At 39.8% G+C, this 27,578-nt stretch overlaps 1 protein-coding gene across 2 annotated transcripts in view; it reads right to left on the bottom strand.

Annotated features, from left to right (window-relative positions):
- LOC109935005 (activating molecule in BECN1-regulated autophagy protein 1-like) overlaps positions 1–27,578 on the bottom strand; it is a 337,851-nt gene that overhangs the window by 305,751 nt on the left and 4,522 nt on the right. For both annotated transcript variants that reach the window (XM_048607170.1, XM_048607171.1), the window contains exons 2-7: positions 22,206–22,258; positions 9,012–9,256; positions 7,714–7,772; positions 5,332–5,515; positions 4,687–4,859; positions 568–634 (exon numbers count right to left, since the gene is read on the bottom strand). In XM_048607170.1, the coding sequence (XP_048463127.1) occupies positions 568–634; positions 4,687–4,859; positions 5,332–5,515; positions 7,714–7,772; positions 9,012–9,146 (618 nt within the window). In that variant the 5' untranslated portion in view covers positions 9,147–9,256; positions 22,206–22,258. The remainder of the gene's footprint in view (positions 1–567; positions 635–4,686; positions 4,860–5,331; positions 5,516–7,713; positions 7,773–9,011; positions 9,257–22,205; positions 22,259–27,578) is intronic.

The raw sequence follows: 27,578 nt of genomic DNA, 5'->3' as shown, positions 1-27,578 counted from the left end.
GATCAGGTTTGACCACATCAGTAATTTTCCAGGCATTTAGCATCCACTGAATTTCACAAAATTTTCAATGTACTACCTGTGTTTCAGTGTTGCATACCATCTGGGCTCAGGAGCATGAACCATCTCAAAGAGCACCCATTATCTTTGAAACTGATATTTTTACATACACATTTACATATTAACCAATTTTATTTAGTCTCCCTTCCATTACGTTTTACTTTCTTCCCTTTTTTACTGCCCATTTGTCTACCTCTTGAATGCAGCAAATTCTCATCGAGTCTCAGTTCCATGCACTCAAAACATCTGCATGGAATTATTATTCTCCACTTCCCTATTAGCACACATGAAGAAGCCCACCTGGGTATGGTAAATAGCCATCCGGGGTATAAACCTTGGCTAGTCTTCCAGCTCACTGATGTTTAAATTAATAGGAGTACCATGGTTTCCAGCCACATTAAGGTCAGCTACCTCTGCAAAGTTCAATGCTTGAAGCTTGAATAGATCTACATGCCACTAAGTGCCTCCCAGAAAATTCAAAACTAATAATATACAAAGTCAGGCAATTACCTGCTGGTTTGAAGGATTGACAATTGCAGTCAGGAGGTTATGGCCCAGTGAATCAAATCTTACAAGTCTGTAAAACACAAAGACAATATCATTCACTCATGTAAAGTGTATTTAATAGACAGACACAAAAATTGGCAAAACTAGTGGTGGCACAAATGACAAAGTTTTCTGAAATCAGCTTTCATAAATACAGAAGCTCAAAAATATCAATCAAAAAAAAAAAGCATTTAATATACCAAGGCATCATACCGCAAGAAATTTAGGAAATATTTTTGTCATCTCAGGTAAATCTCTAGCACAAGCTCATATAATCAATTACAAGATAACAAGATATTTACATTTCCCTTGTTCCTTGAATGACAAAACAGAATCGTACAATGATTACAGCATTAAAGACCATTCTGGAGAAGTGCAATTTATCTAGTCCCTCTCCTTTCCTGCCCTACACTGCTACACTGTTTATTCCCTTTTGCTGGGTATTCAATTCCATTTTGAAAGTGAGAATTGAATCAGCCTCTACCATCAATTCATCACATAAAAAAAGACTTTTCTTTTGCTGCCTTTGAGTGATGTACTAATTGTCTTGTATTGCTGTCACCTATTTCTTGAACATTCCACCAATGCCACCAGTTCCTCTCTGTCTACTCTGTGAAAATACCTCATGATTTGGGCACTCCTACCAAATCTCCCCTCAACCTTTTTTTCTACAAAAAGAATATCCCTAGGTTTTCCAATCTATCCTCACAACTGAAGTCCCTCATCCCTGGAACATTTCCTGTATATATATCTTTTCCGCAACCTCTGAAGCCTTCATTTTCAGCACTATCCTCCTCAAAATCCCCAATACTGCCAGGTTTGTGTCTTCTCAAATTGTACATCCCAAGTATATGTTATCACTAAATACCAAGAAAAGTAATATTAACCTCTGGGGCACCTCATTGTATGTTTATACTGTACCTCGGGGGTTATGGGGATGGTGTGGGTCTCGGCAGGATACTCTTTGGAGGGGTGGTGCAGACTCAATATGCCGAATGGCCTCTATCTGCACTGTAGGGATTCTATGAATAATTGAGATTTCAGAAGTATGCAGCCAGCAATTCCATGTACCTGAGTGACTTCTAAAGTCAAGTGGAAAGAATAATTAAGTTTTCTTCTTCAAGTCAGATACTGTTCTTGCCAGACATCTGCATTTGCATACTTTCCAACACAGCTCGTTGCTGGCTTAGGAGCAAAAACTGACTAAAAATTTTTCATTATGTGTTGACTTAGATTTAAGATATATGACTGACTAAATGATTAAGGGATACTTAATTGGAGAAAAATATATAACTGGACCTGCGTTCACAACACAGTATGTTCAAATTGCTCACAATTAGTCCATTATTCACTACAAATCGGTCAACTGTGCTGCAAGGTTTCTAAAGGACCCCACAGAATCCAGTTGTTAGCGATATTTTTATCCTGCAAAGCAAAGAAACAGCCAGCAAAATTCAGAAATGGAATCAATTGTGTCAAAAGCATTCTCTATTTTTGTTCAATTCAGAAGAAAAAGATTTGAAGATATCAAAGACCAACAATTTTTGAACAAATAAAACATATTTTCTATACTGTACAATACCTTTTATGATAAATCCAAAACCACTACGGCCAGCTTAAAAGCAGATAAGATACTGAATAGCTTCTAGCAATCAACGTTCTGTCATTGTTTTAATTAATAATCCCATCAGATTCTCAGAAGGAAAGTAAATATTCCCAGAGTGTGGAACAAATCCATTTACACAAGAGACTGAACAAAGATAATTTTCAAACACAGCTGAGTACAAAGCAGATAACAAGGTGTGGAGCTGGATGAACACAGCAGGCCAGGCAGCATCAGAGGAGTAGGAAAGCTGACATTTCGGGGCTGGACCCTTCTTCAGAAATAGGGAAGGGGGCTCTGAAATAAATAGAGAGAGGGGGAGGCGGTGATAGAAGGTGGATAGTGGAGCAGATAAGTGGAGAGAAGACGGACAGGGCAAGGAGGCGTGGATGAAGCTAGTAAAGGTGAGTGAAGATAGGGAGTTGGGATGGGGGTTGGTCATTGAGGAGGGAGGGGTAGGTAGATGGGAGGGAAGACAGGCAGGTCAAGGAGGTGGGGAAGAAAGGGGGGCTGGTTTTGGGATGAGGTCAGGGGTGGGGAGATTTTGAAGCTCGTAAAGTCCACATTGAGACCATTGGGTTGTAGGGTTCCAAGGCAGAATATGAGGTGCTGTTCCTCCAGTTTTCGGGCGGCATCATTGTGGCGCTGGAGGAGACCCAGGATGGACATGTCATCCATGGAGTTGGGGGGGGTCGTTGAAGTGGTTCGCAACTGGGAGGTGTTGTCGTTTGTCACAAACCGAACATAAGTGTTCCATAAAGCAGTCTTCGAGCCTCCGCTTGGTCTCCACGATGTAGAGGAGGCCACATCGGGAACAGGAGACATAACAGACCACATTAGCGGATGTGCAAGTGAACATATATGAAATCATATTTGGTCTGAATTTCTGATCCTGATAGTTAGCCAATGAGCTCTGTCAGGCAGTAGACATATGTGGACGTCAGCTAAAAGCAGGATCAGACTCAACTGTACATGAATAGCCCACTATCTATACTATCCAGATTCATAACCCAAGTAAAGTATCAATGGTCTGGCAGTGTAACTCACAGCATGCATTAGTTCAAAAGGTAGAAAAAAAAGAGTTAGTACCTGGTCACCAGATTGTTAACTAAATTTGCAAACTTTGTTTAATTATTTGGCAAGTTTCACAACAATCTGGAATCAAGCTACAGCATTAAGTGACGCACAATTATCAAACTGCACTTAATCAGCAATCTGGAGTTAAGAGTTCAAAGGCCGACATAGCAAAATAGGAAACTTAAATTTAATAAATTTAGTGGGTTTGGACTAATCAAAAGAAAAAAAACAACACTGAAAAATCCCAGACTGCAGCAACAGCCGTACTGGCACCAAATGTGCTTCAGGAAAAGAAAACTTGCCAACATTTCTTAGTCTGTGCTGGAAGTCACTCCTGTTCCACATTAAGTGATTGAACCTTAATACTCAATGTGCCCTTACTGGACTGCCAACAACTTAATAGTGCGCCTAGTGATATTACCAATTCAACCACTTTGTTCAATACATCTAAAGGAAGGTGACGGCCCAGTAGTATTATCATTAGATTATTAGTCCAAAGATCCTAGTAATGTTCTGGGGACCTGGGTTCAAATCCCATCATCCCCTCTGGGCAATTAGGGATGGGTAAAAAATGCTGGTCTGACAAGTGACGCCATTGTGAAGGAATTTAAAAAGATACACCTTCCAAGGACGTACTACAATGATCAGGATGATGTTAAGCCATTGTGACACAAGGACAATTCGACACTTAAAAGTTCTCAACTGGCCCATGCAGAACTCCTTGTTCTGTTAGATTCATAAAGCCAAAATATTTTTACAATCAGTTAGTGATGTACCTCGAAGGCTATAACAGAGATGACTGAAAGTGAAGTAGCTCGTTCTTTTATATTATAATGAGATCCATATCAAAATTCTAACCATTTCTCATTCATCCCATCTAGATGACATCATACGTGCATTCCAAGCTACGTTTACTTTGTCTAATTGTCTCATTCTCAATTTGCTTGACAATTAAGTAAACTAGATTCACAACAGAATCAGTCAACAGAATCTCTCAAAATGGATCATTTCAGACCCTTGCACAGAAGTCACATTTCACTCAAAACATGAACTTTGTTCTTCTCTCCACAGAAAATGCCACACTGGAGTTTATCCAGCATTTCCTGGTTATGTTCCTACCACTGCCACTTGAAAAATCGAAGGTATTTTTAATTAGGAGTAGTCCTTCGTTAAATGGCTTAGCCTTAAGTTCCCGTTTAACCTCAAAATATGACTTGAATTGGCTATAGTGTTTCAATTGCAAACCAAAACAGCTTTTTAACCAAATATAGAATACTGTCAGCTCAACTACAAAGCAAAATAATTTTAACACAAAGTTCACATGTTAATACAGTAAAATTTACTTTCCCAAAAGCATCAAATGTAATGGGCAGTTGTCAAGAGACAGCTTTATGCACACATACCTGACCCGCTCCATTTCACTCGCTGTTTTCACCACTGCAAATGGCTCTCGTCGACTCCAGTCCCAGAAGTGGATCTCATTTGCAGTAGCTATCAATAGGAGTTGTGCCATAGGATGGAAGGCTAAAGATGCTATGGCCACATTATTCTCAGTAAACCAACTCTCACTGCCTCCCTGAAAGAATAGCAAATGACCGAAGAACATTTGTGATAAATGTTTAGTAATAACACTATCAATATATTGTCTAATGTCATACCCCTGAATTTTATATAGAAGCTGGGAAAAAGAGCATTTGAGGGATATCAGTTTCGTACTTAGTTCCTGCCAACTGCCTCCGTCATCTCTCTCACCCAAGTCAGCTGGTCACTGAGATAGTGGCAGTCATCCATGAGTCAGTGCCACAAAACTGCCAGAAATGCAAACTTAGCACTCAATCAAGCATCTTTCTGCAAAATCTAGTCAACAATTAAAGCAGTTTTCCATCATGCAAAAGCGCGCAGTAAACACTCATTTTCTCATTCTGACTGGCTGATTACTTTCAACACTTGAATCATTGTTTGCACCAATGACCAATCAATTATTTTCTAACCTGTAGAGTCTCTCATATGCCTCTTGTACTCGTGCAAGCTGAAGTTTTCACACTTACGTGCAAATCCCATATTCGAACTTCCCCATCCAGACATCCAGATGCCACAAGCCCTTGGATGGTGGGGTGAAAGGTCACACACCAAGGTGTCCTTCTATGACCCACTAGTGAATGAATACATCTCCCAGATTTAACTTCAGTGATGTAAATATTGTGATTTACATGGGTGGAGGCCATCAAAGTCCTAAATAAAAGGTTAAAAGAATAGTCAAGCACTGGATGGCTGTCAAGTGTACTGGAACATGATTTACAAACTGAACAGTGATTTAGACTCATTGTCTATAATTCTTGGGTTTAGTGAACTAAAAGGGAAGATTGGTCACATTTACAAATATTGCATCCTTTGGAAAATATATTGGGAAATTACAGATCTTCTTTTCAGATCTTCACTCTATTGCACATTTAACTCAGTTGGAATTGAAGAGAGCATTGTGGAACACATTTAAAAAATGACCGAAACCAGATTTTGGTGCAACATGAAAAACTGAGATATACACAATTTCAACGAAGCTCGAGGGAAGTGTAAGAGGGTGGAAGCAAGGATGCTATTGACTTTTGTGGCTACGTTTTGAACTGTTAGCCCTGTTCTGGCGTAAGAAGGTACAACAGTAAAGGTCTCGTCCACAATCTGTAAGCAACATACCCAAAGCAGACACTGCACAAAATGAAAAGTTTGGAAATGTTCAGTACTTGTCATTAAAAGGCCAAATAATCAAATGTCATGTGAAAAGTATTTTCTGAAGTGTTGAAACAGTCCTAAAGCCATTTGTTCCATTCACTGCTATTGAACCATAAGATACCAACAACTATTTATGTTGACATTTACTTCTCACAGAACATTTCAAACCAAATGGTATTAATACTGGCTCTTACAACTTCATTCTGTCACAAGTAGTTTATGTTTCATTTATGTATTATACCACAAAGGATGAACTCATTTAGCATATCTGCTCTTACAAGAATGTCTAAATTAACATTTGTTTAATCATGCCTGGTTGACAAGTCATTATATTAACAGCAAACAAAGCAAAACAAACAAAACATTAAGTCTACAGAGCCCATCATTTTCAGAGGCTTGCGTTACAAGATAGTTTTAATAAATGTTATGGGGTGGAGGCTCTTGTGGTGCAGTGGTAGTGTCCCTACCTCTGAACCAGGAGGCCATGGTTCAAGTCCCACCTGCTCCAGAAACGTGCAACAGCATATCTGAACAGGTTGACTTTAAAATATCTACTTTTAAGGGTGATTGCGATGCAGTGGTTGTGTTCCTACCTCTGAGCCTGGAGAACTAGGTTCAAATCCCACCTACTCCAGAGGTGTGCATTAACATGGGTATGAAAATAATGCAGACATAATCCATTAATACTGATTGGATTGAAATATTTTCTTTTTAAAGTAGGCCCTTTTGCAAAATGACGCAAGTTCTTACACTACGCAAAGAAAGAAAGAGCTTGCTTTGTGCACCACTAATTTCCATCACTCCTCCACTGATGACCATGTCTTTTATTCCCTTGGCCCTAATGACTTAAATTGCCTCTCTTGCCCTCTCCTCTTTTTAAGGTCTTCATTAAAAGTAACCTATTTGAAGAAGTTTACTTCACCTTATATACAGTTGGATTATGGAGTGCTAAAATTTTGTATAACATTCCATAAAAGCACTTTAGGACATTTAGCACCATTATAGATAATATGTAAATTCAAGTTGATCTTAACTAGCCTCTTTATGGTATTTCTGAGTAATTAGCAGCCAGTAAAGAAATAAAATATTCAATTGCATAGAGCCTTTCAACACAGGGCATCCCAAAATATTTTATAACTACCATATAATTTTTAAAAATATAGTCGCATTACCAAGAAAAACACAACCAATAACTTGCTTATAGCAATGATCTACAAACAACAATGAGATGATGAAACAATCTTTGTTTCAGATGCATTTGTTGGAAGTTAAAACCTGGGCAACTCATTGCTGGAGAATATTCCTCTCTTCCTCAAGTAATGCATCCGACCCTTCACATCCACCTTGATTTTCAAACGTTAATGGTCTCATCTAAAAGACAGCACCTCCAAGATCCTGTTTCAGAACTGTATGAAATTGTTGGTAAGGGTTATGTAAGGGAATAGGGCTTTAAGCAATGACTTTCCCAGGGTGCCACCACAGTGTCAAGAGGCTCCCTTGACAGTGAAATGTGAAGATACTATTGAAGCAACCATGAAATTAAAAATCACATTGTTAAACTTGTTTATAGATGGTAAATTGAATCATTTTAAAACCTATTCATTATTTTTCTTTAGCAAGAAATTAATAGCTTTAGGAGTTAACATGGAATCATTTTGTTTTATATCCATCATTGCAAGCAAATCAATTACACTGGTACCTACCTGTCTGGGCTAAATGCCAGGAGAAAAGTTGATCGGGGACTGTCTGGAAGGTCTACTTTCTGTAAAAAAAAAATTGAATCAAGTCACAGTGCTCAATGTGCTAGAATATTTGCTTTGTGCACTGCTGCATCAAAACATTGTTCAGCAACATAGGTATATGTTGCCCAATGTGCAGTGTCTTCACTGGAAAGAACAGTTACAAAGTTCCAGCTAGAAGACACTAAAGTTCACTGCAGCATTAAATCTTAAAGTTCAGGATGTCCTAGTCCTGCCTCAACACCTGTGCCTCGTTGCATGATTCCAGCCAAGACTGGAATCACAGCAGCACAATTAGTTTCAGTATCCTTGCATTTGAAGATTTTTTTTTTAAAAATGCAACGTTCTGTTCTCTGGTTGGTTAGCAGGAATAATTTCTACCTCCTTTAGAGCCATAATTTTGTCCATTCTATCACTATGTTTCCACCAAATGCAGTGAAAATTGAGATATTTAGATACCAGCTTGTGCTATCCTCGATAGGTCTGGGTTGATTATGCAACGATTTTTGTTGGTGATGGGTTTACAGTTGCCAATAATCAATCCAACAAGCCACGTATGGTCAGGTGAGAAAAAAATCACACTCAATGGAGATTGTAATGCTTGGTGATCTGCACAAATGAAAAATGGAAGTTTGGGTGAGATATGAGAGGCACCCATCACCAACAAAAATCGTTGCAGCATCTGGCAGTTTAGGGCAGACAGAAAAAAAAATATCAAGGTACAGAGGAAACAAAACATTTACAAGCAGCATCACTGATCAAATATATTTGAAGAACCAGTGTTTTACACCATAATCAACCCAGACCTATCGAGTATAGCACAAGCTGGTATCTAAATATCTCAATTTTCACTGCATTTGGTGGAAACATAGTGATAGAATGGACAAAATTATGGCTCTAAAGGAGGTAGAAATTATTCCTGCTAACCAGCCAGAACAGCACTTTGTAACCTGCAAGACTACAGACCCGGTGCTAGTCCGAACAATTGGAATGGACAGCTGGTCTATTCTGACAATTCGGACATAATGGGCTGAATAACTTCTTCATGTACTGCAATTTTTTTCTGTTTCCATTATTTCATAAAGGCTGGTGTATTCAAGATTTAAAAAGAGCACAGTTCTGGTAATATCTCAAGGTAAAGAAACATGTCCCCAAGCAGAATTATATGAACAGTTATTGCATGCTTAAGAGAGCTGCGATGTAACTACAGATGGTACGAGTTGGTTTGGAATTAAAGATAAAAAGGGTATGTTTTTGTTCACCTGACTTTCCCATTGCATCCATCGCGTCTTGTCCTCCACTAGCTCCTCCAGACACCTTTGACAGCCCAGCTCTTGAGAGCCACGTTCTCGGCTGGTCAAGATTTGGATTGCATTCTTGCAGTCAATGCTCTTCATTGCTATTGAGCTCAATCTTCTGTAAACACAGCTTCAAGGGGCTGGGAACTCAAGATCATCAACTCCACTTTGAGGCCATAAAGAACACATTGGACAACGATCATTAAAAACTATGAAAGGAAAAGAAATGGACAGTATTAGCTTATATAGAGCTGCAGAGAACAGGGTTAATTTCAGCTAATTTCAGTAGGTTTTGCGCTCTTCTATCATTCATGATCTTTGTAAACTATAAAAGCGGGAAACCCGGTTAAGAAACATTTACATCAAATGATACCAACAGCTTGTGTTTAGTACTCTTAATGTAATAAAATGTTCCAAGGGACATTGCAGCATCATCAGATGTAATTTTGACAACAAGTTTTGACAACAAATAATGAGAGGTTAGGACAAAAGACCAAAGGCTTGGTCAAAAATAGAGCTTTTTAGAAGCATCTGAAAAAGGCAAAAAAGAGAGATAGGCAGCTGTACGAAGGGAATCCTAGATTTTAGAGCTTGAGTGTGGAGATAGGGCTACAAAGAATTGGAGTTATTAAAATCTGGGATGGTCAAAAGGCTAGAATTAAAAAGGAGTGCATCAGGAAGTTGAAGGAAATTACTGAAACAGGTGGTGAGAAAGCTATGGAGAGACTTGACAATATGTTGAGAATTTTAAAGATTAGGGCTTTGTTTAACTAGGACCCAAAGACCAGCAGTTTACCCAGAATGCAGTGGAATAGTCAATACTAGATGTCATGAAGGCCTAAAATTGGGTTTCAGCTGCAAGTCAGTTGGACCAGGCAGAATTGGGTAATGTTATGAAGAAGGAAGTCTTTGAGATCGCTCAGATCTGTATTCAGAAATGCAACTCAAGTCAAACATAATACCAAGGTTACAAACAATCTGGTTGAGCCTCGGAAAATGACCCAGAAGAGGGAATGAGTTAGCAACTGCTGAATAAAGTTTTCAGCAGAGATTAAACACAATAGTATTTTTCCTTCCCAATATTTGGTTGGAAGAAGTTTCTGCTTATCTAGCACTGCATGTTGATCAAGCAAACTTAAAAGTTAGAGATAGTGAAGCAGTTGAGAAAAGGTACTGGTGAGGTGGAGTTGGGTATCTTCATAGATGTGAAAACTGGCACTCGCCTTTGGATGGCATCAGAGGGACAGCACACTTCAGGGGTTACAAATCTGAACCACTTACTTATGTGGTGCTCAATCTCATTGATTTTAAAGTGCTCCCTTTCCTGTCACTGTATAAGATAAGGTGGATAGTAAAATCCAGAGTTAATCATGTTGTATTGCAGAACTTGATTACTGTTGAAAAAAAAACAAAATTTTTTTAAAAGCTTTTCATCTTGCAATCATCAGGACAATTTGCAAGAAGACCAATGGAAAGGGAAATCAGTTATATTGTTGACAAGTGGACTCTGATTGTTAGGTCATTGTCACAGAGAATGCACTAGTTATATGATGACTGACCATTAAAGGTCAAGGTACGTTGGCACTTTAAAACAGACAGGTTGGCTCTAAGTGGTCACATCATTGCCCTGAGAAAGGAACCAGAGTATGGCTGTCACCTTTTATCTCAAGAAAAACAGGCACATTATGTGAACAGAGATAGTAGGAACTGCAGATGCTAGAGAATCTGGGATAACAAGGTGTAGAGCTGGATGAACACAGCAGGCCAAGCAGCAGAGGAGCAGGAAGGCTGACGTTTCGGGCCTAGACCCTTCTTCAGAAAAAAAAACAAGTTCTTTCAAGGCGTGCAAACAAGAGTGCTCTGTGCACTAATTATATGCAGCTTCCAGGATGGATAACTGCACCACATCACAACACAACAGCAATGATGTTAAATTAGTTGTAGGTGTAATTGTTTGCACACTTAGCAAATGCTGTCCAATTGTGAAACCACATCTAACAATGAACATCATGCCTTGTGTTTTGAAAGCATGGGTAGATTGGATACTCTCAATACATTGGGGAACGTGAACAGCTAAAGCAAAGCAATAAGTTGTTAAATACAATCCACCAAGCATTGGGACATATGGTCTGTATACCGAGCATCACTCCAGCACCAACGTTCACGTACACATTACTTGTTTGTGTGATAAGCAAACTGTCTTTTTGGCATGATAGCAGCATTCTGTTAGAGATGAACAGCAACATGTACAGTTGGCTTCACCTGTTGCTCAAACTTTTGAGCTACATACTTCCAATTACCCTGAAAAGGGTAAACTGGGTATTTTTCAGGATCAAAAATCCAGAAATCAGAACAGAAAACACTTACTCTGTGCACCAGCACCTGGAGTATGTTACTGTGGTTTTTGTTTCTTCAGAAAGCACACCAGATGTGATTTTAAAAGACAACACTCAGGATCTGAGCCAAGTAATGGTTGCATTTCGTTAAGGGTATATCAATGACCAGTAAACAGTTTAACACTGAAATATCCATTTTTCAATGTTGTATACGAAGACACTTCAAGATGTCCTTAAATGTTAAACTATGGTGCAGGTTCATTACAGTTTATCTCATCTGCTGCATTTTCAAACAACTCAGGCTAACATTTGCAAGTTTCAGATACCGACCGAGACAACATCTTTAACTCCTCACTTTCTTCACATTAGAGATGTGGTCATGGTGACTTGCGTGGGCCAGTTATGCCTGCCTCTTTGTGGGGTACATGGAATTTTGCTTATTCCAATCCTACTCAGGCACCTCCATACTTTTCCTCTGGTATATTGATGACACCACTGGTGCTGCTCCTCTCTCTTTTCTGGAATTGGGAACATTTTCAATTTCACTTCCAATCTACCCCCCTTCCCCCTGTCCTTACCTTCACCTGGTCCATCTCTGACTCCTCCATTCCCTTCTCGTGCTCAACATCTGTTTCCATTTCTGGGCATATGCTGGCCACCGATATCCATTACAAACCGACTAACACCCACAGTTAACTGGACTATACATCCTCACATCCTGCTTCCTGCATGGACTCTGTTCCATTCTTCTGGTTTCTCCATCTCTGTCACATCGATTCCGATGATGGTGCCTTCTGAAGGGTGGGGACCTCAGAAATGTCCATCTTTTTCCTCGACCAAGGATTCCCTGCCACCGTGGTCGATAGGGCCCTCAATCCTGTCTGACCCATTTCATGTGCTTCTGCCCTCACCCTTTTCTTCCCTCCTGCTACACCCTACCGCTACACCAATAGAGTTTCCTGGTCATCACTTTCCACCCGACCAGCATTCGCATCCAAAAGATCACAAGTAGCCATTTCTGTCACTTACGGCAGGATGCTACCACCAGACGTCTCCCCTCCCCTCGCTTGTAGGCATTTTGCAGGGACAGCTCCCTCAGCGGCATCCTGATCCACTTCTCCTCCACCACCCCACACCCCCATGACACCTTCCCATGCAATCACAGAAGGTGTAACACTTGCCCGTTTACCTCCTCCCTCCTCACTATCCAAGGCCCTGACACACCTTCCAGGTGAAACAGCAATTTATCTGCACTCCACTCAACCTGGTCTACTGTATTTTTTTCCATAGAATCCCTATAGTGTGGAAACAGGCCCTTTGGCCCAACAAGTCCACACCGACCTTCAGAGCATCCCACTCAGACCCATCCCCCTATGACCCACCTAATCTACACATCCCTGAACACAATGGGCAATTTAGCATGGCCAATCCACCTAGCCTGCACACCTTTGGACTGTGGGAGGAAACCGGAGCACCCAGAGGAAACCCACGCAGACACGATGCTCACAGTCTGGTGTCACCTTCACTGGGGAGCCAGAACGCAGACTTATGTTGTCACCTACTTGTGGTCCCCATTAACAGGTTTCTTCCTCACTGGCTTACTATTACACATCGTTTTGCCTGCCGAACTGTCTCTTTCTCTCTGGTTCCATCTCCATTCATCCACTCCCTCCTTTGTATGAGCTGCACACGGAGGCGCCACCCCACCCTCCCCTCCAACACACCATTAACATATATACTAAATTCTCCCAGCCTCTATCAGTTCCAAAGAAGGGTGCTGGACTCGAAGCATTTTCTGCTTTTTCTCCACAGATGCTGCCAGATCTACTGAGTTTCTCCAGCAATTTCGGTTTCTGTTTCAGATTTCCACCATCTGTCGTTGTTTTACATTACTGCCCGAGAGAGCTCAAAATAAACCCAAGAGTGAAAACTCCAAACCACGGAACAACCCAAAGTGGTCCACTGCTCATTGGTGACCCAACTTCAATTCAAGATTTAAAACACCATTTTCCAAGCAGATTCACTCCCAACAATGGGAATCCAATTCTTTGCTCCATGCCAGCACATGTAGAAATGCTCACTGTAGATCATATTCATAGAAACCAGACCAGGGAGGTGATGTCCTGGTGATATTATCGCTGGACTGTTAATCCAAAGATCCAAGTAATGTTCTGGGGACCCAGGTTTGAATCCCACCACAGCAGATGGTGGAAATTCAATTCAATTGTAAAAATCTGGAATTAAGAATCTAATGACGATTGTGAATCCATTGTCGATTGTTGGAAAAACCCAACCAGTTCAGCAATGTCCTTTAGGGAGGGAAATTGGTATGCTTACCTCGTCTGGCCTACATGTGACTCCAACGACCCTCTGGGCTACTGAGGTGGGCAAAAAATGCTGGCCAAGCCAGTGACGCCCACATTCCATGGATGAAAAAAGACTTCTTGGAAGTCAGTCATCTATGAACAACTATCTTGAACAATGGTTTGTGTATTTGCAACTGAATCTGATTGCGTGGTTAAATGAACAACTAACACACTGGGTTGCCTATAACCTTGTCCCTTGTAGAAATCCTCCAAGCCAACCTGTCTGGACTCAAGGAAGTTTTTCCATCAAAAAGTACAGGTGTGAAGATTGACTAATAATTCCCAATATACTGTTTCCAGTACAAGATATAATGATAACATGTAAAAATCCTTTTGTAATATAGAATTTCAGGTAACCATTAATATTTAGATAATTCCGGACTAAGTTAATAAAATATCTCATTGCTCCAATTTCTTGAAAACCATATTTTAAATACGTCTCCAACAAGCCTCGGTTTGCCAATCTCAGCTAAGGGAGGCGCTAAAGTGTGGGTGATATAAATTAGCAGGGGCAGTTTGATTTTTGTTTTCATCCCTCTTCCTCTGCCTTGCAATCAAATTTCCCAAACATGATCATGAAGCAATGAAAACTGCTGAAAGTCTCAGAAAGTTAACTGTAGGGGTGTTAATGACAAGATTTGCATTATTCTCTCCATGATCAAATACAGTAGCCCTGTCACACTTTGTACAAGCTAGCATACCAACAGTGTGGCTCTGAAGGGCAAAGACCACCCACGGAATTAACCATAGCAAACGGGCATGACAAGGTGGGAGAAAAATAAGAAAATAATCTTCCTCAAATTGATGAAACACCACATCAAATTTTACTTTTAAGCCTTGTATCAAAATTTAATCATGCTGAAAAACACCTCTAGGTTAAGCTAAAAAGGATGCCAGTCATTTATTTACTTGAATAGGCCCCAGGGCTGGATATATGGAATTGGATTGTTTCTTAATATTGGATATTTTCTCCTAATACACAAATGACCACAGCACAACAGTCCTGATAAATGTTAGTCAGAATTAGTCATTGTACTTGCAGGATAACAACATTTCAATTTTTGCGTCAGAGTACAGAAAATGTGTGCAAATTAAATTATTTCCTATGGTAACCAATGACCGCAATTCAATTGCTTGTGGAATGCTGGAATATCCTGTGCAGAATGCTTCAGAAATGCAATTCTTTCATATAAGGTTGCATTGAGCTGTAAACATGACTAAAAACAAAAGAATTTCAGTTCAAGAATGCAATACCAGCACAAACAAAACTACCCAGTTTACTATCTCCAGGAATCAAGTTAACATCAGTAAATTTCATCACATCATATTCTGGTACGGTTATTTGTAGGGTTAAAGGCATAATAGAAAGCTAATCCCTTCCCACCAACCCCAGTCCTTCAATACAAAAATTAACCACCTGTAACATTTCCACCACCAATTTCTTTTGGATTCTACGTTAGGATATAGTAGGAACGATAATAAAAACCACAATTTTCACATTTCACTAAAAGTCATCTTTAAGCAATTGAATGATTGAACCCAACTTTGAAATAGTGTGATTTTATTTTAATCACTTAACACAATTAAAACACCCTAGTTGCAGCATGGGAGATCTGTTAGACTTGCACACACTTTATTCATACATATTTCAATGAAACAACATAATAAAAAAAGTACTCCAGCTTTTCAATATCACAGCTTGAATTACATCAGCTGCCAATGTCCTTGCAACCTGAAAGGAGTAAGTTTGCTACTCATTCTATTGCAACAGAGTCAAGTGCAACTGCTAGCAGACAGAACACAAAAGATAAGAGAATGTAACAGTATTCAACTATTTGATCCATTTCAGAGTCCCGTAACAAGGTGCTACATTAATGTATCATTCCTCACTGGCATTGTAACTCTAGTCACAAATTAAATCATAAGTCACAAGCTTTGAAGAAATCAAAGCTTCTGATGGATCTGCAATCTAATATAAAGTTGCATCTAAAATTCATTCATAAACTAAGAAATTATTTGTGATGTCCAGAAAGTATTAAATTGCGACCACAGGTAGTTCGTGATTGCAAATTCGCTATAACGCGATTGATGAATAGTGAACACTGCTTTAGATAACACAACCTTACTGCTGTACAGGTATAGCGATTTCCCTACAAATGTGATTTTCTATAGCGCAATGTCACACATGAACACAACTATCGTGTTACAGGAGAACTTGCTTCTTTTATAGCAAAGAAATTTAACATTTGATCAATCATTAAAAGGCCAACTAACTATGCCATCATCATAAAACAAACATCACCTCTTTTCACCACACAATTGCAGCCATGACCCTTAATTTCATTCTCTTATCTAACTACAAGCTGTACCATTGTCAATACTCAAGTTAATAAGTGTGGTAACAGGCAAATGACTGGCAGATATATTGATTAATTTCCTCCGCATCATTTTCATTCCAAAATTGTAGAATTAACTAGTTTAAAATGTTTGCTCGACTACAGTTTTATGGCTGGCCAGTCCTGAAAATATTAGGCAATGAGATCAGATGGACATTTCCTCCAAATGTATTTGTAAATAAATACTGATGAATCAAATCTGATCAATCCCAGCCAAGTCTCACGACGTAATCAATACTGAAAATACAAAATACCTTTAACAGTTCACTCTTTGTAATGCCATGACTGTTAGTAGAAGACCCTTATCTTCCCTGTGATACACAAAATCCATTAGAAGTTTTGTTAAGTAGTCTCCAACATTAGATTTGTCTTAAGTCCTAAAAAAGTATTAATTACTACTCAATCAATATGCATTGCTTTAATGTTAATTTTAACGTCTAATTGTTTTAGTGCTTAATATCTTTTTAGGAAAAAAAAGCTGCCTTGCATTGTAAGGAAGTAATTAAGGGAAAGTTTCAGAATTAGTGTCTTATTAGTTCATGGGGGTAATTTTACTCTTCATTCCCCAGCTGCGCGCAACTTTCAGATGAGACATTAAACAAACGTTGCATGTGTCTTCTTAAAGTGGATGTAAAAGATGCCAAGGCACTATTTTTAACAAGGAAGTATGACCTAATGTCTTGATCAATGTTTATGCTTTCAATCAACACTGCAACGAAAAAGTGTGTATCTGGCAATTGTCCCATCACTATCTGTAGGATCTTCCCATGTGTGCAATGTCTGCTGTATTTCCTACATGACATCAGCAAGAAGGTGATGACAAGCTTTGATTTCAGGAGCCCTTTCATAAATAGAGGAGAACCAAAGGGAACTGAATGGTACTTAATAAGGAGGAGGTCTTCAAGCAGAGAGGGATTCAAACATGAGCATGATTTTAAATTCAAGTTGGATAAAACAGGAGCACCCTAATCTATGTCACTCTGCATTGAATGGATGTGGTGATTGGCAAGAGTTTGAAACAGAGAGCAAGAATTAATCAGGTATCATCAACAATTACTATAAACTCGCTGAGTTTTATGAAATGTGGAGAAGGAGAGATTTTATAAGTAAGAGAGAGGTCCTGGCAATGAAAAAGACTGGACGAGAGCATTAGGAGAGGAAACTGGAACGGACTGTAGCAGGACACTGTGCTGGAATTGAAAGGTAGAACTAACGGTGAAGGGCGAGTAGAAGTTCATTCCTAATTTGAACACGTAGCCAGGGTTTTCCATAGCCGTCTGACAGAGATGCTGGCAAGAGGGATGGACACAGAGGGACACAGGAACAAGAGTCTGGAGTCTGGAACTACATCTAAAAGAAGGCCTGGCAGCTTCAATTGCAGCTGCATTGCCAAGATCGGCCCAGCACAGTCTCATGTCGGTGACGTTGTTGGTAGAAGCAAGATGCTGGCGAAGAATGGCGACACAGTTCTGCAGCACCAGTGCATTGAGGGGACGAGTGCTGATGATGCTCTAAGTGTCGAGGTGGAAGAGCCCAGATCCAGACCCAGACCCATGGTTAAGCATTTAAGAAGAACCGTAATGCTAAACTTTGAACTTTCTTTCTTTATTTTCTACGTTATACCTAAGATTTTGTATCTTTGTATCTAAGATGGCACCGAAGAATGGAGACTTTGTACACTTTTCACTGTACTCTTGCATCCCTTTACTTGAGTACATATGACAATGAAACCTAATTCTACATTGTTCTGTCTCTCTTGCCCACAAAAGCCAGAAGCCAACTTTTTCCTTCTGTCCTGAATCAATGTTTCTCTCGAGCTAAGCGCTCATCTCTGGTCATGCCCTCTCCAAAACATTCTTGTCCAAGAGACCTGCTCCTGCCTTTTAGCCCACAACCAGAATTATTCACCTCACTGGGCACTCAATACACATACTGTCATCTAAAAAACAAAACTGCTTTTCCCTTCTCTTCTCAAAAACAACTTACAAACCCTCTGTCCTTTCAACCAGCTCCTCTCCAAAAATATGGAACAGATTGTCCAAATATATGCCCATCTTTCCCACAATTCGAAGTTTGAACCTTCATTTCTATAGTATCTTCCCAATTCAAGACAAAACAAAGTACTTAACCAATTAAGTACTTTTGAAATGTGGTCACTGTTATAGGAAATGCGACAGCCAATTTTGAAAACAGTGAGGTTTTACGAACAGCAACAAGATAATGATCAGATAAACTATTTAATGTTGTTGTTGAGAGACAAATATTGACCAGGATACTGCAAAGATCATGTCTGCTAGTCTCAAAAATATTGTAATGGTTTCCTTTTAAATATACACTTGCAAGAATAGAGGCAACCTATTTAACCTCAACTAAGAAAACACCTCCAACAGCACAGCACTCTCTCAGTGCTGCTCAAGGAGGTTAATTTTGCTTTTGAGCTTAAATTACTGGGGTACAAATCAGGAGAAAGATCATCATCAATTTAGGGCTGAAATCTTAGCCATAAGTTACTAATGACATCCTCTGCAACCATATTGCAGTTTTCCTTCCCATTCTTGTCTACTGCCTTTGGCACGATCAAACACACTTTCTCTCAATAAACACCTTTCTTCTACGCTCCAACTTACTGGGAATATCCACTTCTAAGTAACTGTGGCCACCAATTGCTCTTTTTTCTTGTGCAACGTTACAAACAAATGTAAGACACATAGAGTAGCAGAGCACCTTAACTGGTGTGGTAGTTTGGTTGGCAAATTCAGCAGACCTTAATTGCATACTGCAGCATTACAACAGCAGTACCTTTACGTGGAAGACTATCAAAACAAAATTCTCTTTCCTTTAATTTCCCTCTGAAACAGCATTGAGCTCATAACGAGGCTGGGATTAAAAGAAGCCAGAAGGAAGGAGTTGCCAATAAACTTGAAAGATGGAAACTTCTAAATACTTGACCTTAATTTTGTTTCCTCTCTCATCAATTGCACTTGAATGCATGTTCTTGGTGTCAAATATATTAAATGTGCAAGCAAGTCTCAAATGCAAGTATGAAGAAAGCCAGTTGTCTCAAACTTTTACAGAATATGTGGCTGCACTATGTAATGCAGGAAGTCATTGATAAATTTGCTCAGAAGTGCTTCTGATGATCAGTTCTGACGTTATCTTTTATAAGTTCTCAGTTTTGTGTGTGCTTGCAATGAGGTTTAATTAAAAATAGTGCTCCAAATGAAATTTTTCTATTCCACTTGGCATCATCTAAAAACCTTTTCATGTGTACTTTGGTCAACAATTAAGTATTTTCTCCACAGTCCTCATAATTGGACATAATTATGATATTTGGAATCAGTCCTTGACTTTTCTCTGTACCAACTGCAAAGTTTGGACATTTCTGTGACTAAGTGACAACAGTGAAGACAGCAAACCAGTCCAACCACTTGGAGTCAGAGTCATACAGCACAGAAGCAGACCCTTCGGTCCAAACAGTCCATGTTGACCATAATTCCAAACTAAAGTAGTCCCACCTGCCTGCTCTTGGCCCATATCCCTCCAAACATTTCTTATTCATGCGCTATCTAAATGTCTTTTCAACATTTAAATGTTGTACCTGCATCCATCACTTCCTCTGGAAGTTCATTCCACACATGAACTACACTGTGTAAAACAAAGACTGTCCCTCACGTTTTTTAAAACTCTCTCTCTTCTCACCTTAAAAATGTCTCCTAGTCTTGAAATCCCCCATCCCAGGGAAAGGACACCAGCCATTCACCTTATCTATACCCCTCATGGTTTGATAAATCTCTGTAAGATCACCCCTCAACTTGTTACACTCCAGTGAAAAAAGTCCCAATTTATCCAGCCTTTCCTTATAACTCAAACCCTCCATTCCCAGCACCATCCTGGTAAATCTCTTCTGAACCCACTCCCACTTAATCAGGGTGATCAGAACTGTACACAGTATTCCAGAAGAGGCCTCACCAACGTCCTGTACAATCTCAACATAATGTCTCAACTCCTATACTCAAAAGGTCTGAGTAATGAAGGCAAGCATTCACAACACTGTATCATAACAATCAATAAAACAATTAAACCTGACAAATTGTGTATTTCTCACTCCCAGAATTGCTTCAGCTTCTTCCCTAACTAACAGTATTCATGCATCTTGAACCAGAAGTAACCAACTTTAGGTGACTGGCGAAAACAACATTAAGAAAAACAAACTGAATGCACTGCCTTAGAGTATGGCAGAGACAAACTCAATCGAGGCCTTTAAAATTTTCTGAAGAGAAGATATTTGCAGGTTAATGGGAAAACAGGACGGAGCAAGACTAGGTGAGATGCTCCCTGCAGCACGCTATGACGGACACAACAGGCAAAATACCCTACTCATGTGTTTTGGTTTTTCTATTATTCTGCCCTTCCCATCGTTTGTCCAGTGCCTCAGCTCAGCTGCAGCTGAAATCTTTAAACTCAACTTTTAGAAATTTGTTGAATAAAAGCAAAATATAGCAGATGCTGAAAATCTGAAACAAGCACAAAATGCTGGAGAAACTCAGCAGGTCTGGCAGCACTGGTGAAGAGCTAAAGTGTTGACATTTCAATTCCAGTAAGAGTCATATCTGACCATTTCTCTCTCCACGGATGCTGCGACAGCTGCTGAGTTTCTCTAGCATTCCCAGTGTTTGTTTTACAAAGGAATCCTGCTGAGTCTTTTATTCTCCACTCTCCAAAATCTTGAAGTCATCCAAACCTCCAGTAACTGTGTCCTAACTCTCACATAGTGCCATTCCCACATCATTCCAATGCTACCTCATACCAAGAATGAGAGAGGAATTAAGCTGAATAACATTTTTATTGTTATTGTGGATAAAATGAACGAAATGGTGTCTGTTATACTTAGTTGGCTATATTGCCAAGCTCTCTGAAATGCCTTATCTTCTATTTTAATATACTCTCTAAATATTACATTGTGTTTTGAATTTATCACAACACAATCAGTTGTTAACTGCTAAGTCTAACTGCAGTAAAGCAGGATGGGGACAGAGTACAGTGATGGTGGGGGCGGGGAACACAATGGGAGTGATGGGGGGTGGGGAAAAGGGGGGTGTTCCCTCGCAGGGAGCGCGGGCCGGGGGCGGGGCCGGGTGCGCGAGCCGGGGGCGGGGCCAGCGATCACGTGCACGGAGCTGGGTCCCGAAATTCCTGCAGGCTGCCCCAGTGAGCGAGCTCAGGCCCAGACCTATCGTCTAATAGCGGCTCCCCCATACACACACACACAGCATTATTCACGTCAGCCCCCAGCTGTCGGGCTTCCAAGGATCGGTTGTTTCTTCGTTTAGTTTGGTTTGTAGTGTGGTGTGGTGGGGGAAAGAGGGAGGGAGAAGCCTTTTCGTTACGCCCCCGCCCCCTCAGCCAGGCGATGGATAGAAAGCAGGCATCACTAATCGAGATAACAAGGTGTAGAGCTGGATGAACACAGCAGGCCAAGCAGCATCAGAGGAGCAGAGAGGCTGACGTTTCGGGCCTAGACCCTTCATCAGAAAAGGGGGAGGGGGAGGGGGAGGGGGTTTTGAAATAAATAGGGAGAGAGTGGGAGGCGGATAGAAGATGGATAGAGGAGAGGATAGGTGGAGAGGAAACAGGCAGGTCAAAGAGGCGGGTCAGCATCACAGAGCCAGGCCTGTGCAATCGAGACCAGAGTGCCAGCTGAGCATCAGGCAATGTCACTGAGATAGACAACCCCAAACGATCGCCGAGTGCACTGTTCTGCTAGTAGAATCTGCACCAGGGTTAACCAGCTGCTTGATCACTTCACCATTCACTCTCTTCCCTCCAGATCACTCACCATTAGTTCTTAACGACTTTGATTTTCATTATAACTACACCCTTCCCTTGAAACGGCTCCCTTGGCGCAGTGGTAGTATCCCTACCCTGGACTGGGAGGCCCAGATTCAAGATACCCCCCCCTCGTCCAGAGGTGTGTAACAACACGTCTGAACCGGTTCGTAAGAAAATAAATCAGCTAAATTAAAAAAACTCCCTTGGCAGTTCAACCCTGATTCCATTTACCTTTTGTTATGAAAGGGGAATATCCCAGGACAGCATTCCTCCTCCACAATGCACTGTCAAAAGAAAAAAAAACACATGGTTGACTTCTTTAAAGGCAAAGTAAGTGTAGTTGCTTGAAATCTGTAAACGAACAGAATGCTGGTGAGACTCAGCAGGTGTGACAGCATCTGTGGGGTGAGAAAGAGTTAACGTTTGTGTCCAACATGACTTCTTCAGAACTGTTCTGAAGAGGAGTCATATCAGATTGGAAATGTCAACTCTATTTCTCTCTCCACAGATGCTACCAGACCTGCTGAGTTTCTCAAGCACTCTCTGTGTTGGTTAACTTGTTTCTTTGCAGAGGAATCTAGAACCAAGGGCACAGGGTGTTACCCATTTAAGGCAGAAATGAAATAATTAGTTTCTTAGCCGAGGGTTGTGAATCTTTGGAATTTTCTAACACAGATAGTGCTGGCAGCAAAGTCAGTGACACAAAGGCTGAGATACGCAGATTGCCATATAGTTGAACAATCAGACAGTACCGGAAGATGACATTAAGAGCAAAATCAGAACAGCCATGATCTTAACAAATGGAGCAGCAAGCTTGAGAGGCCACATGCATAGACAGAGACACTTCCTCCTGCTCTGCCTTTAAGATGATCAGGGCTACTGTAATTGTAACCTCCTCATTCCTTTCTTCCTCCAGTAACCTCTTAATCCCCCTTCTAAACAATAATCTACCCACCTCAACCTTAAAAACAGCCCCTTCCTGAACTAATTTTCTATTTTCTTAGAACACTCATCTACACAACACCATTTCTGAAATTCTTCATTCACAATGATGTGTATTAATATAGCTTAAGTCTGTGATAACCTTAAATGCAAGATTTTTCTTTGTTTGCTTGTTTGAGAATTCTGTGAAATTGGAAAGTTAGCAGCATTCTTTCAGGAGTGAACAATTTTGAAACTATTAGTAACACCAACTACAGATCTAAGAAAAATAACAATTAATTACAGGTATTATGAAAAGAGACATTTTTTAATCAAAACATTTTGTCTTGCACTCATAAGGACAATTTGCATGAATACCAAGTCAAGAGGAAAAACAAGGTTTATTTTGCAGAACAGTGCTGATTAGTTGTGCAAAATTGGTTCTTGATCATGATCTCACTTATTCATCTCGCAATGAAGTCTTATTTCAATTCTTGAAATTCGTCAGAGCCCAACTGAAGTTATTGTCCCCAACTTTTGATTACATGGGGAGATGATGGTGTAGTGCTAAGATGATGATAATAGCATGCACAAGGGGACATGGGCTTCAATACCATCATGGCAGCTGACGGAATTTAAATTTGCTTAATAATCTGGAACTAAAAGCTAGTTTCAATACTGTTGAACACAAAACTAATTCATTTCTGTGAAAACCTATTTAGTTCACTAATTAAGTTGATTTGCCATGCTAAATTATACCGTAGTGTCAAGAGATGTACAGGATAGGTTGGTTAGCCATGGTAAATATGGAGTTACTGAGATAGGATGGGTGGGCTGGGTCTGAGTCAGGGTAGATTCAATGGCCTCTTTCTGCACTGTAGGGATTCTACGATTCTATAAAACAAAGGAAGAGATGTAAATTTATTATTAATTAGCGAGGAAGAGGTTCAATTGAAGGGAAGTATAAAAAATAAAAACAAGACAAAGAGAGCAGAGATGCAAGACAATGGAAAAGAGAACAAGAATCAAAGTGCCTGGAAGGGGTAGAAAATATTCACAGAAGAGTGCAGCAGAAATTAGAACCAGTGAAACTAATAATGGTAGAAGTCAACTTAAGGCTCTTTATCAAATGCATGCAAGATTTGTGAAGAAATACATGAGTTTATGGCACAATCTGAAATGAATATGACTTGATGGGTATTACAGAGAAGTATTACAGAGTGATCAAGACTGGGAATTCAAAATTCAAGGGATTTTGATGTTGTGAAAGAGCAGGAAAAAAAAAGAGAGAGCGTCTAGGCCCGAAACGTCAGCTTTCCTGCTCCTCTGATGCTGCTTGGCCTACTGTGTTCATCCAGCTCTACACCTTGTTGTCTCAGATTCTCCAGCATCTGCAGTTCCTACTATCTCTAAAAGAGAAGTGGAATAGGTTTGTTAATAAAGGATAATATCAGTGCAATGGTGAAGAGTGTTATAAGTGCAAAAGGCCATGATGTGCCATTGGTTTGGGTGAAATACGGAATAGCAAGGGAAAGAAGTTGGGTAGTCATCTATAGGTTCACAAAAGGTTGCCCCACTGTCACACAAAAGTACAGATCTGGAAATAATGGAGGAATGCAAGAAGGGAATTCTAACTGTCATGGGTGATTTTAATCTGCATGTTGACTGGACTAATCAGATAGGCAAGGGCAACATGCAAGACAGATTTGTAGAGTGCATCAGGGATTGTTATAGACCAGCACCTTGTGCAAGCTACCCAGGGACTGGCCACTTTAGATTAGTAATGCATAGTAAGGTAGGATTAACAATATATTTTGCAGTTAAGGATCTTGGGATAGCAATCAGAACATAGGACAATCTCAAATTCAGTTTGAGGGAGAGCAACTTGGATCTCAAAGCAGTGTCTTCAATCCAAATACACATAATTACAAAGATGTGAAGAAAGAGTTGTCTAAAGTGGACATAGAAAATAGACTAAGTAGAAAGTCAGTGGATGAGCTACAGTAGACATTTTAATCAGATATTTCATAACAATTAGCCAAAATTTATTCAGCTCAAAAAAAAACGATCCATGATTTAAAAAGGTGGTCAAGGTGCATGCCCTGTCAATAACTAACACATACAAAGCAGTGAAAAGTAGTGGCAGACCAGAGGATTTGCAATCTTTTAGGAACCAACAGTGGATGACTAAATAGCTAATAAATAAAACAGATTATGGAAGTAAATTGGCGAGAAATAAAGAAACAAACAGCAAGTGCTTCTTTAAAAAGAGTAGCTAAAGTGAGCGTGGGAACGTTGCACATGCAAATAGTGAATTAAAATGGAGAACAGTGAAATAGTGGATGATTTAAACTAACATTTTGTATCAGTCTTCACGGCACTGTAAATATCTCAAAGATAAGAGATAGGCAAGGTGTTAATGGGAGGAAAGATCTTATAACAGTATCTATCATTAGCGATGAAATATTTGACAAACTAATAGGACTGAAGGCAGACCAGTCAACAGAACCTGTTGGCTGTATCTAATGATTTTAAATGAAGTGGTTGCAGAGATAGTGGTGGCATTTGTCAAAATATTGCAGGACTCACTGGATTCTGGAGGATTCTAGCAAAATGGAATAATGCTAATGTAACGGCCCTGTTCAATAAAGAGAGGGAAAGACAGAAAACAGGAAATTATAAGCCAGTTAGTTTAACATCTGTTGGTGGAACAATGCTAGAGTCTATTATTAAGGAAGAAACAGTGAAACATTTAAAAAAAGCCTAATGCAATCAAACAGAGTCCACATGATTTTGTGAAAGGGAAATCATGCTTGACAAATTTGCTTAAGTTCTTTGAGGACATAATAAGCAGAGGTGATAAAGGGGAACTGGAAGATGCAGTGTATTTTAATTTTGAAACGGTATTCAGCAAGGTGCCACATGAAAGATTATTGCACAATAAAGAAGTTCACTGCATTGGCAGCAAAGTATTATCAAGAATTTAGGACTGGTTAACAACCAGAAGATAGATAGTCAGGATTAATGGGCCTTTTTTCAAGTTGGAAAGACATAACTAGTGGAGTCCCACAAGGATCAGTACTAAACAACATTTCCTGTAAACTGCGAGGCCTACAAGGTTCCACATATGTCAATCAGCTTGCGGACATACTGACTTGCAGTTTTGGGTGTCGGCGCCTTGCATGGAGGTCCAGGGGAAGAAAAACTGATTAGAGGGAATGTAGGTCCAATTATTGACTATCCATTGTCATGACATGGAGGAGGGGGTATAGTGTAATGCATTCAAATTTGCTGATGATATAAAAACATAAAGCGGGCATGTTGCAATGAGGATATAAAAAAATCTGCAACAAGAAACTGATAGGCTGCAGAAGTGTGCAAAAACATGGTAAATGGAGTTTAATGTAGGATAGTGTGAGGTCGTCGACTTTGCTAGGAGGAATCAAAAGGCAGATTATTTAAATAGAGACAGACTCGAAAGAAAGTGAAACACAAAGGCATTTGGGCGTTCATGTGCATGAACCACAAACAGGTGACATACATGTACAGCAAGTAATTAAGACAAATCAAAATGTGGCCTGTTTACGAGGGGACTTGAGTTTAAACATAGCTAAGTCTTGTTATAACTGTTCAGGGTGTTGGTACAGCTGTGCCTACAGTGCTGTGTACAGTTTTACTCTCTGGATTTATGAAAGAACATACCAGCAGTGGAAGCAATTCAAAAGAGATTCAGTAGACAAAATCTTGGAATGAAGGTGTTGATATATTAAGAATGGTGACATAGATTAGGCTTTCACTCATTAGAGATTAGAAGAATGAAGGGTGATTCTGAAGGGGCTTGAAACAGTAGGTGTTAAAAATATGTTTATAATAATTGCAGAATCTCGAACTAGGTGACACTTACAGAAGGGGGATCGATACAAAACCGAGAAGCGAAGGAATTGCTTCTCCCAGAAGGTAGTGAATGTTTGGAACTCTACACCTCACAGAACTGTGGAGACAAGATCACCGAAAGTAACTTTTTAAAAAAAAAGGAGGTAGCTAGTTCTTTTAAACACCAGGGAGTTGAGGGTAATGCTGAGCTGAGGCTTGAGGAAGATCAGCCACGATCTTGTTGAACGGCAATGCAGGCTTGAAGGGCCAAACATCCTACTCCTATATCTTATCTTCCACTGGTTTATAAAACAGATTTGTTTAATAATTTGCCAACCTTAGTATTAGTAGAACTTTGTTAGATCACAAATTATCAACATTTTTTCAAAAATATATTACAACAGTGAAGACAACTTAAAACTCCATTGGTTGGGAAATGCTTTTGAACATCCTAAAATAGCTCATAATTGCAATCTTTAATCTTTCAAGTGCCACCCCACGTATCTTACAATAAATCTACGTTTCTTTCGATGGTCCAACTTTTAAAGTAATAAGGCCTCAAAAAAGGAAATGCAGTTCAAAAACATCTTTTGCATCAGGAGATGTTCCAAAGGACATTACAGTCTATTAAATACTTTTGCAATGTAATTTTATTTTTTAATTTATTCATCCATTGGATGCAGGCATCGCTGGCTAGGCAGCATTTATTGCCCATCCCTAATTGCTCAGAGGGCAGTTAAGAGACAACCACATCGCAATGGGTCTGGAGTCACATGTAGGCCTGACCAGGTAAGGATGGCAGTTTCCTTC

Source organism: Rhincodon typus, chromosome 17 (assembly GCF_021869965.1).
Source record: "Rhincodon typus isolate 14 chromosome 17, sRhiTyp1.1, whole genome shotgun sequence".
Taxonomy (NCBI): domain Eukaryota; kingdom Metazoa; phylum Chordata; class Chondrichthyes; order Orectolobiformes; family Rhincodontidae; genus Rhincodon; species Rhincodon typus.
Note: the sequence above shows the minus strand (reverse complement) of the source record. Positions and strands in the feature narration are given on the sequence as shown.